Raw genomic sequence first — 15121 nt, 5'->3', positions numbered from 1 at the left:
GGGACAACCAGCAAACCCTGGTCGGCAGACCTGAGAGACCTACTGGAGCTGTAAGGACACAGTATGTCGCAGATGTAAGCAGGTGCCTGACCATGGAGGGCTCTGAAAGTGATGACCAGAATCTTGAAATTAATTCTTTATTTGATGGGGAGCCAGTGTAGGGATACTAGGATAGTATAGATAGATCTTCTGGACCTAGTCAACAGCCTTGCAGCTGCATGTTGGACCATTTGTAGCCGGCCCAGGGTGGATGTGTCGAGGCAAGTGAAAAGGGAATTACAGTAGTCCAATCGGGATGATACAAAGGCGTGAATGATCCTTTCCAACTCTGCATGGGGTACCACAGACCGGAGCTTAGCAATGTTGCGCGGGTGGAAAAAACAGGTACGTGTCAGTGATCTGATGTGGTGGTCAAAGTGCATTTGCTGGTCAAAAATAACACCAAGGTTTCTGAGTTTGGACCTTACTGTTGTTGCGAGGATCCCCATGCATGTAGCATGTATGAGTGATTTTATCTGAACCTATAATAAGAACCTCTGTTTTATCTGCGTTTAGTTGGAGGAAGTTGTTTGTCATCCAATCCTTCACAGCAGTCAGACAGTCAAATAGAGCAGACAACTTGTCCGTTTGATCTGGCTTAAATGAGGTGTACAGTTGAATATCGTCTGCATAACAGTGGTAAAGAGACCTCTTTGAATTTGCTAATTATCATTCCTAGGGGGAGCATGTAAAGTGCAAACAAAATAGGTCCCAGAACAGAACCCTGGGGCACACCACAGGACAGAGCAGCAGATTCGATGTGAAAGGGCCAACAGACACAGAAAAACTCCTATCCTGAAGATAAGAGGAGAAACAATCCAGGGCGCTTCCAGTGATACCAGCCCACTGCCTCAGCCTATCGATCAGAATGCAGTGATCAACCGTGTCAAAGGCTGCACTTAGATCTAATAGCACCAGAACAGAAAATGTTCCCTCACCCTCACCCTCAGGAGGGTGGACTGGGTGTTCCCAACTTTGAATGGACTTACATTGCCACAAGGCTCAGCCATCTTCTCAACATGCTGAACAGTGACAACCATCACGTCAGAGAGCAGGCCAGAGCCGCTCTGTTCCTGGACCTGCAGAGGCGCAATGTCCCCCTGGCGTGGGGGTTGGACCCAAGCTTCCTGGGCTACAGGAGGAAACCCAGCGGGAAGCTGGAGAGTCGCTCCCCAGGATTCGGGGTGTGGTCTGACTGGCCGCACTTGAATGACCTATGCGGCTGGTCCAACGTGGCCCTGGAGTGGATGGGGCCAAACTCAGAGACTGTGTATGTGATGAGATCATCAACATCTGTGGAAACCATCAACATCTGTGGAACAGAGCATGAACTCCCACCTACCAAGGCCGTGGTCAGCTCATGTCGGCACAGCAGCAACGTCAATGTCAACACTGGACAGAGCTGAAACTACAAGGGAAGCTTGCCTGTCTCCCTGCTGCTTGCCTGTCTCCTTGCTGCTGATCACTCCGTCTCACATGCAGTGTTTAAGAGTGTAGCTCTTGATGAGAGTATTATCATCTTCACTCTAAAAGCTAGACTGCAGGTTTTACCAACTAAGCTGAATCTTTCCATCTGGCTTCCTGACAGTCATAGCCCTCACTGTAAACACCATGGCCATGTGCAGATCACTGAAACCATGTCGCACATCCTAAATGGTTGCCATGCTTACAAAGGGCTTTACATTATGTAGGCACGACAGAATTGTGGACTTGATATCGAAAGATATCGGCTCTACCTGTTCAGCTCTCCCTCTAGTTAGCTGAATGGGTAAATCTTCTGCTTACTCCGGCAGTACGGGTGAAATGATGAGACTTGACACAATTCGATTTGGTTTTCCTTCTTCCTCTATTAAACAGATTGTAAAACTGACAAAACACATTGATCTATTAGTACATGTAAATAATTAACAGTGAACGAACTAACAGAAAAGATTTAACAAACTACACAATCATTCAGAGCTCAACTTACCAACTCCCATCTCTCTGTACAACTGACCTTCCCTTTCCCCTGTCACCCAGATCACACTCATTAAGCCCGCCCCCATTTCTATCTAAGCCAATCACTCTCCTCATGCATACTTTTAACCAATCACAAATCAAACAAATAAAATAACCCCCAAATGAACTACCCTCCCATGGATTAGCCAAACACCTCCCACTTGGTCCATTGGTCCTTTATGCCTAAATGGACCACAACTTTCCCTCTCTTTAATAAAGCTATTTTACTGCTCCTCCACGGGACACAGCACGACCACCCGCCTAATGTCTCGGTCGAGCGTTGGGAAGAGATCGCGGCCTTCGCTCCTTCTTCGTCCTGAATCACCCACGCCTTCTTGCGCATCTTCAATAGGGTGCCAGCCAACCCCTCGTGGTTCGCCTTATGGGCCTCCCTTGCCAACAGAGTGCTGATCCATGCAGTGTAGGGGACAAGTGGGATTCCCACCTCCTTCGCCTCCTGGATTCTTCCACACACCACACACCAGCAGCCCCGACCCTTCGACCTTCTTAACTACCAGTCTGTCCCAAGTCGTTTTAGGAAATTCTGTTCCATCCTGTGCAGCCAGACACAGGTCGCGGAAAGCTGCGTTTAGCTCCTGGACGCCGAGGCTAACTCCGCTTCTTGTCTCCCTCGGGCGAGTAGCCTCCCACTTTGCGTCTTCTGGAGCCCTCCTGCAAACCAACCACTGCCTAACAGCTCGCCGGACCCACCCAACTACCCGAATGAGCCTGCCTATTTCACTGAAGCGTTCTGGCTCAATCAGGTCCATGAGAGCAGTGCCCCAGAGCCTCTCCCTCTCATGCTCGGGGTCCCTGGAACTCCCAACCGGTGTGGATGTCCCCTTTGCATTTGCTTCCTCCTCAGCTTCCCCCGCCTCGTCCTCTGCGGCCTCTCTGATTGGGTCATCCTCTGAACTGTTGTTTTTACTTTTCTTGCCCTTCTTGGTGGTTGCCTGATCTTCTGCCTCATTCTCATTCTGCTCTCCGTCCTGCTCAGAGCTCCTCTTCCTTTTCTTCCCCTTCCGTGTCTCTGTGCCGGTCTCCTCTTCCTGCTGGTCGTCTGTGCTACCGTTCTGCGGACCTTTCAACTTTTTCCCGCTCTTCATCTGCCTGGCCTCTTTGCGTTCCCGCTTGTTAAGTTTCTTCTTGCCAGGGGCCGGCTCCTCTGAGGTGCCGTTCTGATGTGGCTGTTGGCTCCCGTTAGTCTCGGCCTTGCTGTCAGCTGCTGGCTGCTTGGACTCCTCTGCGCTGCTGGATGCTGCTGAACAGATGTCCCAAACCTCGTTATGCAGATTAGATTGGTAGATTATTATCCACTATTAGTATTACAAAAAAGAGCCATAAGGTTATTTCATAATTCCGGTTATAGAGATCACACAAATTCATTATTCTTAAAATCAAAAACATTAAAATTCACGGATCTGGTCCACCTTCTAACAGCACAAATAATGTATAAAGCAAATAACAACCTACTCCCTAGGAATATTAAAAAATTGTTTTTTGATAGAGATGGGAGTTATAATTTGAGGGGGGAGTTAAATTTAAAACATATTTATGTACGTACAACGTTAAAACGTTTTTGTATTTCTATATGTGGAGTGAAGCTGTGGAACGGATTGAGTGTGGAGCTAAAGCGGTGTCCAAGCATGACCCAGTTCAAAAAGCGGTATAAAAAAATGGTTTTCACCAGGTACGAGGAGGAAGAAGGGCTTTGATAGTTGTTGTTTTCACAGATTATTTGTTTATTTACATGATCTGTTTTCTATTGTTGGTCAATATGTAAACATGTAAATAAATGTGATTTAATTTAAAATATATATATTATATTTATATTGAAGTCAACTGCGGTTTATTAATTATTAATCTCTGTTTATTGGAGAAGGGGTAGGATTAAATAAGCTTATGCTTCTTCCTACTCCTTTTCGGACATGTGAAGTAAATAGTGTTTTTTGTTTTGTTTTTTGTTTTGTTTAGTTTTTTCTTGTTTTTGTTTTGTTTTGTTTTTTTCTTGTTTTTGTTTTGTCTTTTGTTGTTATAACTATTTCTCTCTGCACATGTTCGAAATAAATGCTTTCATTCATTCATTCATTCAAGATTTTCAGGCTGTTCCTCATCCAGTTCTGGAACTTTGCCTTCTTTCGTGGAACATTATCAAGGGAACTGACTTGGTTGAGCACATCCTTCAACTTGGCACTGATTCCTGGTTTATTGATGGCGTCTTGAATTTTCTGAATCCACTGTTGCTGTTTGACATCGCCTTTATTTGACTTGGCCTCATATCCTTTGCCCCCGTACTTCTGATCCTCGGTGATGCATTTGACATGTTCCTTATAGTCGTTACCCCAGAAGTCTTTCCCGCAGTCTATACATGAGAGAACTTGACACCCATGGCACATATTCACGTGCTTATCGACTTCCTTTTCCTCTGCGAGAGTCATCTCTTTCCCGCCTGGTTGACAATTTCCGCAGCGATACCCTCCGCATTTTGGCTCGCACGCGGCGCCGATGCTATCCCAGCTCCACCACTCGAGGACCTCTTTGCTGCTTGCAGCTGTTCTCCCGGTCCTTTCATGACCTTGCGGCTTCTGGTCTCCATCCTCTTCTTTGGCGCTGGGCGTCTTGCAGGGGATCTCCTCAAATCTTACTGCCTCCGTTCTCAGAGAACGCGCAAAGTGCGTCTGGGAGTTGTGTGCGGATCTTTCCCAACTTTCAAACAGGTCTGGGTGCGTTCCTCCCACGGCCCGTCCCACAGCACTAAGTCTCCCGTCCTTCTTATCCACCGTGGAGCGAGTCGTCCCTCTCGGTGGCTGATCAAGAGCTCGATTTCCTCAGGTCGCGACTCTTGAACTTTTGGCAGAAGAATATTTTGCCACCGTGCTGATCGCTTCCACAGATGCCACACTCTTCTCTTCTTTCCGAGTTCCTGCCCGTGACTCTGGTTTCACCTCGATGTTCCTCCTCTTCTTCATCTACCGGTGAGTCTCTCTCCGTGGCCCTCGTGAATGCCCTCTTCGCCCATCTGACTGGCCTCTCCGGTGTTTCCCCAGAGGTCTCCGTGGAGCCTCGGATTCGCGCCATCCCCTCGAGGATTACTTCCTGCCTTTTCAGAAACAGAAGAAGAGCATCGAACCGCTTGTCTGGGGCGACTTGGTTTTTGGGTTTGGTTACAAAGGTAATCCAGCCTTCCTGCACGCGATCTGGCAGTTTGCTCTCGATGGCCTTAATTACAAGTGGGTTCTTCATAGCGCCCACTTCTCCTAAGTCAGTCAGGTCCATGAGGGCTCTTTCCACTGCCTGAATAAGGTCGATTGCTTTCCTCGGCTGGTTTCCTTTTACCGCTGGCATTCTTTCCAATTCCTCAATAATTTGCAGCGCGATGGTTGCCTTGTCTCCAAACCGATTCTCCAAGGCTTTGAATACGTCCTCCGCTGAGCGGTAGCTCGAGAGTTTGAGCTCCTCGAAAACCCTTCGGTCTATGCTCTCGAGGAGGTGGAGTTTCTTCACCTCTGGTGATCCCGATGGGTCTCCCTGCTGCTGCAGGCTTTCCCAATCTTTCCGCCAGCGATGAAAATCTCTCATACACCCGCTGAACACGGGCAGCCTTGTTGGAGGGAGTTTGATCTTGGAGATGGCTCCAGTGCGGTTGCCTCCATATGTGGCGCTCTCCAGCCCTGCCTCCCGGGCTTGTTCCCATGCTTCCCGCTGAGCCTCCAGTAGTTTGGCGCGCTCGTGAGCGGCTATTTCTGCTGCCTTCAACTCAATCACGGCCGCCTTCTGCCTTGCCTCAGCGATCTCTTCTTCGGCCCCCAATTTCACCTTCGCTGTCTCCTTCTCAAACTCGGCCACGCTATCAGCTGACTTCAGTCTTGCCTCAGCGGCTTTCCTTTCCAGCTTGGCAATAGCTTCTTTATTTTCTCTATTTGTCGCTCGATCTTTGGCCTCTTCTTCGGCGAGAGCGTCGGCCCTTTTCCTCTCATCTTCGGCGAGAGCGTCGGCCCTTTTCCTCTCATCTTCGGCGAGAGCGTCGGCCCTTTCTCTATTTGTCGCTCGATCTTTGGCCTCTTCTTCGGCGAGAACGTCGGCCCTTTTCCTCTCATCTTCGGCGAGAGCGTCGGCCCTTTTCCTCTCATCTTCGGCGAGAGCGTCGGCCCTTTTCCTCTCATTGTCGGCGAGAGCGTCGGTGGCCATTTGCTTTGCTGCGGCGGCCTTGTCGGCCATTTTGTCAGTATTCTCCTTCTCAATTCTTCCAAATTCAGTCACATACTTTTCCCAAAGTTCATCCCTTTTGTCCTCCAGCTCCTCTAGTGACTTTCTCGTGTTGCACGCCTCAACTACAGGGATCCACTCCCCCCAGCTTGATAGCAGACTTCGCGCTTTGATGATGAGGTTCTCTGTGAGTGTGCTTCGTTCTTTACAAACGTCGTGGGTTGCCTCTTCTAGACTGATCCTCTTCGCGCCTTCGTGACTCCGTTCTGCTCGTCTAATTGTGGATGAAAGTTCGATTCCCGCGAACCTTGTCCACATGTTGGCCTTTAAGACGTGACCGACCTGTTCAACCTTCTGAGCTCTCTCCTCAGCGGCATTGGTGATGTCTTGAAGAAGCTGACTGTTACCTGTCTCAGGTTCCTGACTTGCTTTGGCCTGCAAACCTTCCTCATAATTGTCGTCTGCAGAGTTTAGGTCTTTCGCATTTGACAGGAGCGCTATCCACTCGCGTTTCATGTCATCTTCGCCCATCAATGCCACTGACCTGATGATATGGCGATATCCTCTCTCAAAAGTGACTGCCAACTTTTCCCTTTCGATCTTTAGTGCCTCCATTCTGCCTATGACTCAGAAATAACCTGTGTGTACCTGTTTCGTCTTTCTATCTTATATCTTCAGCCCTCTCTGACTCCCTGAGTTGATTTGCGCTGGTCCCTGCACTTCCTTAACTAGTCTTCGGCAGCGGAACCAGGTTCACCGTGGGGTCATCCCAGGGATACTGCTAAAAATAAAATAATAAAGTGGGAGAGGATTTTCCTCCCCCCGACGACTTAATACCCAGGTACACACAAACCTATGTTAATGCAAACAGTCAATAGAGTCACAGAGAAGAGTGCTGGGTGTGGGTAGCTCTCTGGGTAGCTGCTATTAGCTCGCAATTCCTTTCTTGGTGGGTCTTGTAGGTTAGCCTAGCTGGCTGTGGATTCTTGCAGTTGGGTTAACCAGTTGAAGCTAGCCTGGATTATTTCACTCCTTGCCTGCCTAGTTAGCTGTAGCTTTGAGTGCTATAAGCTCTACCGCGTGCCTGCTGCGTTATTGCGACAACAGGGCTAACGCTAGCTTAGTTTGCTAATGCTACGCTGGCTAGCAAGTGGCTAGTTAGCTACAGTTGCGGGCGCCACGGCTCCGTTGCCGGCCTAGTTAGCTGTAGCTTTGAGTGCTATAAGCTCTACCGCATGCCTGCTGCGCTATTGCGACAACAGGGCTAACGCTAGCTTAGTTTGCTAATGCTACGCTGGCTAACAAGTGGCTAGTTAGCTACAGCCGCGGGCGCCACGGCTCCGTTGCCGGCTGGCGGCTGCGTCACTAACCTGACCAGACTTTAGCTTGCTCTTATCTCCGGTGAATGGATCCTTGTCCTCCCGGAGCTTCTGTTGCGTCCAACCGTGCTTGTTTTTCTTAGCTATCTGACGGTCCGTCCTCCTGCGGTCGTCAGCGGGTGTTTTACAATTGTTCAGCTCTCCCTCTAGTTAGCTGAATGGGTAAATCTTCTGCTTACTCCGACAGTACGGGTGAAATGATGAGACTTGACACAATTCGATTTGGTTTTCCTTCTTCCTCTATTAAACAGATTGTAAAACTGACAAAACACATTGATCTATTAGTACATGTAAATAATTAACAGTGAACGAACTAACAGAAAAGATTTAACAAACTACACAATCATTCAGAGCTCAACTTACCAACTCCCATCTCTCTGTACAACTGACCTTCCCTTTCCCCTGTCACCCAGATCACACTCATTAAGCCCGCCCCCATTTCTATCTAAGCCAATCTCTCCTCATGCATACTTTTAACCAATCACAAATCAAACAAATAAAATAATATCTAAGCCAATCTCTCCTCATGCATACTTTTAACCAATCACAAATCAAACAAATAAAATAACCCCCAAATGAACTACCCTCCCATGGATTAGCCAAACACTACCTTTGGGTTCTCTGCATCACTGTACAAGCACTGTACTGTTAAGCCCAGCATGTTTGGCCTGTGTGACAATGATTCAGAGGTGTTCCGTAACATCTCAGCCAACACCCCTGATGTTGTGGTGGTTACTGAGAGTAGTAGAGAGGTATTAATTCTAGAGGTTGGCTGTACCTTCGACCACAGCCTGGAGGAAGCCTTTTTAACCAAGTTGCTAAAATATCAGCAGCTCAAGCTGAACATCTCACAACTAGCTAGTGTCAACTTTTAGTTTTCAATTTTGGCAGCCTGGGTCATGTTCACAAGCAGGTGGTTAGGGGCCTTCAGATGGCCCACATCTCCAAGAGAAAGGCTAAACAGTTAGCAAGGCTCTATATTGCTCTATATCTGCTATTATCGGTAGCCGCTCAATATGGAGACGGCATTGCTTTTTGTACCCTTAGAGTAGATACAGTTTTACAGTAATTATATTACAGTAATGATATTACATTTGAAACATCCTCTGTGTTAATATTGAATGTGTACGATGGTTGCTTTACAGTTACAAACGTAAATGAATGACTCCCAATGAACTGATTGCACTGTTAGTGTTTATGTCCTTAATGCACTTTGTATTTATGTGGACATAAATAAAGCATTTAAAATGTGTGTGTGTGTGTGTGTGTGTGTGTGTGTGTGTGTGTGTGTGTGTGTGTGAGAGTGCACACGAGTGCAAGTGCGTAGAGGGGTGAGTGAGAGGTGTTAAGACCAGGCTGTCACTGTACAAGAGGAGACAGGTGCTGTGTCATCACTGACCTTCTTTTGAAATATCACCAACTACATCCTCACCTCACATCCCCTCTTCCCCCTTTACCTACTCTGCCTCCACCCTCTTTGACTCATACCTAACCTTCACATCACTCACTTCTATTCTCATCTCTCTCCCCTCAGAGAGTATAGTGAATACCTGTCCCCTCTCTATCGATCCGATTTCAAGTTTTGGGAGGGGTGGAGATGGCGGCAGGAGCTTGGGATAAGGTTATCTTATAGAGAAGTCTTCCAGGTCTACATGTATTCTATCTAAGTGTGGGGAGGTGGAGGAAGGGCACGGATGTTGAGGAGAAAGAGGAAAACTATGCATTTGTAATGAAGGTCGGGGTAAATGGGCCTGTGTCTATTAACATCAGAGAGAGAGTCAGACAACAGCACTATTACAGAGAGACGGAGGAGGGACTAGTGAGGGGGATGGAGAGGGGAACTAGAGAGAGTGATTGGAAAGAGGGAATAGAAAGAGTAATGGAGAGTGGGGGTTGCAGGGTCAAGAGAGAAATATATAGAGAGAAGCTATAGAGAGGGTTGGAGAGAGGTGGAAAGTCATTAATTTGCATGAAAGATGCAATTAAATAAGGTGGTATCAGAGCTGGAAACACCTGCTACTTTACCTGTTCCCATTTTGTTCTAGCCTTGTACCCCGTCTTAACCTCACAACTAACACCATACTACTAACACTAACTAACAGTGTACAGTAGTGTTGACATGCATGCATCCACTGAATGTAATACAGTACTAAGCTACCCAATGGGTCTGTATACAATGTTTTATTTAATGGATGATTCCCATGCAGTTAATGTAAAGCAGGGGAGGCCGGTGGAGGTAGAAATCGGAGGATGGGCTCATTGTAATGCATGACATGGAATTAGGAATGGTATCAAACCCAGCCTCCACTGATGTAAAGGTACTCCGATAGGAGGTCGCTTCCTGTCAGCGCTTGACAGTGGCGGCTGGCCGATAGAGGGCGCTGGGGCGCCGCCCCCACCTTCACTTCCTAGTTGCGATTTGAAGAAGAAAAAAAAAGTTTTTTTTTAAAATAAACATTGTTTATTCACAAAATGCGGCTGATATTCTGTCGGCGCCTATCAGCATTCATTAAAAATCCTCCAATACAATAAACATTTTTATCTGTGTGTGTGTGTGTGTGTGTGTGTGTGTGTGTAAAACTCACTGTTAAAATACATAGGGGAGAACGCGGGGCGCCGGTCAATTGCAAGTCTATGCCAGGACGAATACTTTTCGCGTACACGTGAGCTGTAGCAGCGCTCCAATTGGCTGTCTCTATTTCTTGGCCAGGGCGCACAAATGTGCGTCCTCCTGAATCTCCGGTTGTATTGCAGACAATGCATTATGCTGAGGACTCCCGACTTCCGTTTTTCCGGACTTCGGGCTTCCGGAGTATTTTAAATGAACATTCGTAATGTCTGTCTCTGATGTTCATGGTCAATTAAATCAGCCTATTTTGTGCAACTAATAATGTTCCCGCTAATGGGTTAACCAAGCAGCCTCGCACCTAACGTGCAAGCACCTATCTTCGAACTATTCATAGCAATATGCGCGGGGCAAGGCGGAGGTACGGGTAAACACGGCTCATGTTCTGTCATCAAAGGTAAGGGTTGGTTTTCTTTAACTCAGCTGATGCATTGTTGTGTTTCTGACATGGTCTGGTTGTGTTTCTGACATGGTCTGGTTGTGTTACAGACATGGTCTGGTTGTGTTTCTGACATTGTCTGGTTGTGTTACAGACATGGTCTGGTTGTGTTTCTGACATGGTCTGGTTGTGATACAGACATGGTCTGGTTGTGTTTCTGACATGGTCTGGTTGTGATACAGACATGGTCTGGTTGTGTTTCTGACATGGTCTGGTTGTGTTTCTGACATGGTCTGGTTGTGTTTCTGACATGGTCTGGTTGTGTTTCTGACATGGTCTGGTTGTGATACATCATTGAATGTGTTGACCTGCTGTGATGTGTTGACCACCATCACTCTCCATCATCATCCATCATGTGTCTATGAAATAGATAGTACTGTACTACTGACTGCAGCATTCATCTCTGCTCTTTGATGTAGCCATGTCACACAGACACATACGTAGTACACATATTCATCTGCTACCTTTATTAACCTGAGTGTAGCTGTGAGGCCTGTACTAGCCTTGTTGACTAGACTTCCTCCTTGTCTGACACTGGGTATTGGACCGTACCGACGTCCATAGACCGGTCACTCTTCCACCTCAGTGTCTGTAGTTGACAGGGTAACTTCTCCATGGCCCACACGGTCATTTTAAGGGTGAAAGTTGAAATTATACAATGGTTGTAACGCCAGTGCGTGTTATATGCGCGTGCACGCGGAAAAAAAAGTCGTGCACGCAGAAAAAATCGCGCGAAAGAGGACGCCCCCGCCACACTGCTGTGCCCCACCCAAAAATGTTTGCTCCAGCCGCCACTGGCGCTTGATATGTAATTCTTTCTTTCAATAGAAGAGGAGCCACCTGACTGAACAACTGTGATAGTGTTAAGACACGGGGGCGAGGGGGCTCAAGGACACGACAATGGAGACGGAATACTGTGAAGCCCCGTAGGGTATTTATTTACAGTGAAGGGGGGGTGGAAAAACAGGGAAGATGAGTCCGGGGGTTTCAGCCTGGCGGGCTGGGGGTAGTGGCTGGCGTGAGCTGTAGAGGAACAGAGAAACAGGGTAAGTCTCTACAGTAGGCTAATACGATAATCACAATAATAGTCTCGAGGGCCAAGTACACGACTGGTAACAGATAATACTTGCCAGGCCATTCTTAGGGAAGAACTGACGATGAGTGAAGGGAAGTCCAGGGTAGATGTAGGCAGAGGGTTGATTGGGAGTGGAGACAGTTGTGCAGGTTTGGCTGATGATCTAATTAGTGGGGACAAGCCTCACCTGCGGCGGAGAGCACGCTGTGCTCGAGCTGTGGGGGCCGGTGCTCGAGCTGTGGGGGCGGGGGAGGGCGTGTGTGGAGGCCCAGCCGTAACAGGACCCCCCTCCGAGCGGGAGCCTCCTGGCGACCGGCCCGGAGCATCCGGGTGGGCCCGATAGAAGTCCCTGAGGAGGACTGGGGACATGATCTGGGACCGGGGAATCCAGCTCCGTTCCTCTGGGCCATATCCCTCCCAGTCAACCAGGTACTGGAAACCCCGGCCACAGCGACGAACCCTCAGGAGTTTCCTTACTGCCCACTGGGGGTGGCCATCCACCAACTGAGGAGGGGGCGGTGCAGGGGCTGGTGGCATCAGGTCGCTGGCGACATGGGGCTTTACCTGGGAGACGTGGAACACCGGGTGGATCCGACGGAGGGAGTGAGGGAGGACCAGCCGGATGGCAGCGGGGTTAATGACCCGGTCGATGGCGTAGGGGCCGATGTACCTCGACGCCAACTTCCGGGAGGGGACATTGAGGGGGAGATCAGCCGTGGAGAGCCAGACCCTCTGGCCAACCTGGTACACAGGAGCTGGAGTGCGACGACGGTTGGCGCTTCAGGTGGTTCGGGCGGTGGCCCGAAGCAAGGCCGAGCGTACGGAGGTCCAGACCCGACGACAGCGAAGGAGGTGTGCCTGGACCGATGGTACCGATGCTTCGCCCTCCTGGGTAGAAAGCAGGGGTGGCTGGTACCCCAAGGAGCACTCGAAGGGGGACCGGCCGGTGGCTTCTTTGACCATGGCGTTTAGTGAGTACTCCCGGATGAATCGCCGGTAAAAGTTGGCAAAGCCGAGGAAGGACTGCAGCTGTTTCTGGGTGGTAGGTTGGCCCCACTCGACGACGGCCCGAGTCTTCTTGGGGTCAGGGCGAGTCAACCCACCCTCCACGATGAGCCCCAGGAACTCCACAGAGTGAGTGTGGAAAGAGCATTTCTCAGCCTTAATAAAAAGGCGATTCTCCAGTAGGCGCTGGAGGACTAGGCGGACATGTTGGATGTGCTCCTCAGGGTTCCTGGAGAATACTAAGATGTCATCCAGGTAGAGGACGACAAAGATGTCCAGCATGTCCCTGAGGACGTCGTTCATGAGGGCCTGAAAGACAGAGGGGGCGTTAGTGAGACCGAAGGGCATGACGAGGTACTCATAGTGGCCACGGGGGGTCTTGAACGCCGTCTTCCACTCGTCGCCCTCACGAATCCGGACCAGATGGTAGGCGTTACGGAGGTCCAGCTTAGTGAAGATGGTGGCCCCAAGGAGGGGCTCAAAGTTGGAGCTCATGAGGGGGAGAGGATAGGTGTTCCGGACGGTGATGGCATTGAGCTCACGATAGTCGATGCATGGCCTGAGGGTTCCATCCTTCTTCTTAACGAAGAAAAACCCCGCTGCCACCGGGGAGTGTGATGGACGGATGAGCCCCTCAGTCAGACAGTCGGAGATGTAGGTGTCCATGGCTGCCTTCGCCGGGTGGGCAAGGTTGTAGAGGCGACTGACTGGAAGTTTGTTGCCAGGGCGGAGCTCGACGGCACAGTCGTAGGGCCGGTGAGGGGGCAGGGTGCGAGCACGCTCCTTGCTGAAGGCCTCTACTAGGTCGTGGTAGACCTCTGGGATGGAGGAGAGATCAGGGGAAGCCGGAGGCGGTCGCAGAGGCGATGAGGGGGTATGGGCGGCACGGAGGCACCGGGCGTAACAGGCGGTGCTCCAGCTCCGGATACGTCCCTCACCATAGCTGACATGGGGAATGTGGAGCTCGAGCCACGGTCGTCCCAGGATGAGCGGGGACTGGGGGGTTTTGAGGATGTAGAACCGAATCTCCTCCACATGGTTCCCGGAGACGGTCAAGGAGAGGGGTGTAGATTGGTGGGTGAGAGGCCCCAGGCTGTGTCCGTCTAGGGCTGAGACGGAGAGGGGGGTCTCGAGGGCAACGAGGGGAATGGCAGCTGAGCGGGCCAGCTGGGCGTCCATGAAGTTTTCGTCTGCTCCCGAGTCAATGATGGCCTCGACAGTGAGGTTATGCCCCTGCCAGGAGAGGGTGACAGAGAACCTGGCTGGGCTGGTGGTAGGTGGGGATTGAGAGACACGGCTCACCCGGATTCCCCCTTCGGGTGAGCCTACCCTTTTGATAGGGACGGGCAGGTGTCACGGAGGTGTCCCTTCTCTCCACAGTAGAGGCACAGCCCCTGGACCCTTCTCCTCTCCTTCTCCGCCGTGGTGAGGCGGGCTCGACCAAGCTGCATCGGCTCCTCGCCAGTGGATGGGGTGTAGGTCGACTCCCGTGCGGAGGAGGGGTTGTCTGTGACGATGGGGTCTTGGGGGCGTGGCGAGCTGGTCTGGTGGCGCCCTCTCTCTCTCCGACGCTCCCGGGAGCGCTCGTCAACGTCGATGGCTAGTGCCACTAGTTCGTCCAGGGTGGCGGGTTTGTCCCGGACGAGCTCGTCCTTGATGACCTCACTCAGCCCCCGGCGGAAAGCAGATCGCAGTGCCCTGTCATTCCATCCGCTTCCGGCTGCCAGGGTGCGAAACTCGGTAGAGTAGGCCGCAGCGGTCCGGTTCCCCTGGTGGAGTGACATCAGTCGCGCCCCGACCTCCTGTCCTGCAGTGGGGTGGTCGAAAACCCTCTTGAACTCAGTGAGAAAGGTAGCGTAGTGCCCCGCGGTGGTGTAGCGGTCTAAGCACTGGCCACTAGTGCATGCTGCCTACCGGGGACTGGGTTCGAATCCCAGCTCGCCAGATCCAGATATGGCTGGGGCACACACGGGGGGCGGCCGCTCCCGAGGGCGGTATAGGAGTATTTCCGGACAAGGATCCGTCGCGCAACAGCGCCCCCGGGGTGCCGGAATAACAGGTGCTGGGCTCGAGGAGCCAGTCAGCTAGTCTGCCTGGCGGCCTCTTCTGGGACTGCCGGCCACGGGGTCGTGCGGCGGATCCTTCGCAATAGGCAGGGGATAATTGGATGCTAGGTTGGGTTCAATTGGCTACCAAATTGGGTGAAAAAGGGATAAAATCAGAAAAAAAAATTATAAAAAAAAAAAAAGAAAGGTAGCGTAGTCACCGAACAGGTCAGGGCGGGCGCAGAGGGTGGCCTGGACCCAATTCAGGGCGTCGCCGGTGGTGAGGTTGGTGATGAACGCCACCTGGGC

General features: G+C 50.6%; 2 protein-coding genes across 2 annotated transcripts in view; one reads left to right on the top strand and one right to left on the bottom strand.

Annotated features, from left to right (window-relative positions):
- The window catches only part of shank3a (SH3 and multiple ankyrin repeat domains 3a), a gene marked incomplete at both ends in the record, with an annotated part of 384733 nt that overhangs the window by 329985 nt on the left and 39627 nt on the right, over positions 1 to 15121 (top strand). The gene's annotated exons all lie outside the window — the stretch shown is intronic.
- On the bottom strand, positions 2572 to 4475 carry LOC308165019 (cell growth-regulating nucleolar protein-like; the record flags this gene model as incomplete). Its single annotated transcript, XM_080539120.1, has 3 exons — positions 2572 to 2591; positions 2966 to 3344; positions 4134 to 4475. 3 exons carry the CDS (start codon positions 4473 to 4475, stop codon positions 2572 to 2574), a joined length of 741 nt encoding a protein of 246 aa, XP_080395246.1.

The sequence above is a fragment of the Nansenia antarctica genome (genome assembly GCF_963989245.1).
Source record: "Nansenia antarctica genome assembly, chromosome: 9".
NCBI classification, from domain to species: Eukaryota; Metazoa; Chordata; class Actinopteri; order Argentiniformes; family Microstomatidae; genus Nansenia; species Nansenia antarctica.
The sequence above is the reverse complement of the archived record's forward strand: the minus strand, read 5'-3'. Positions and strand labels throughout refer to the sequence as shown.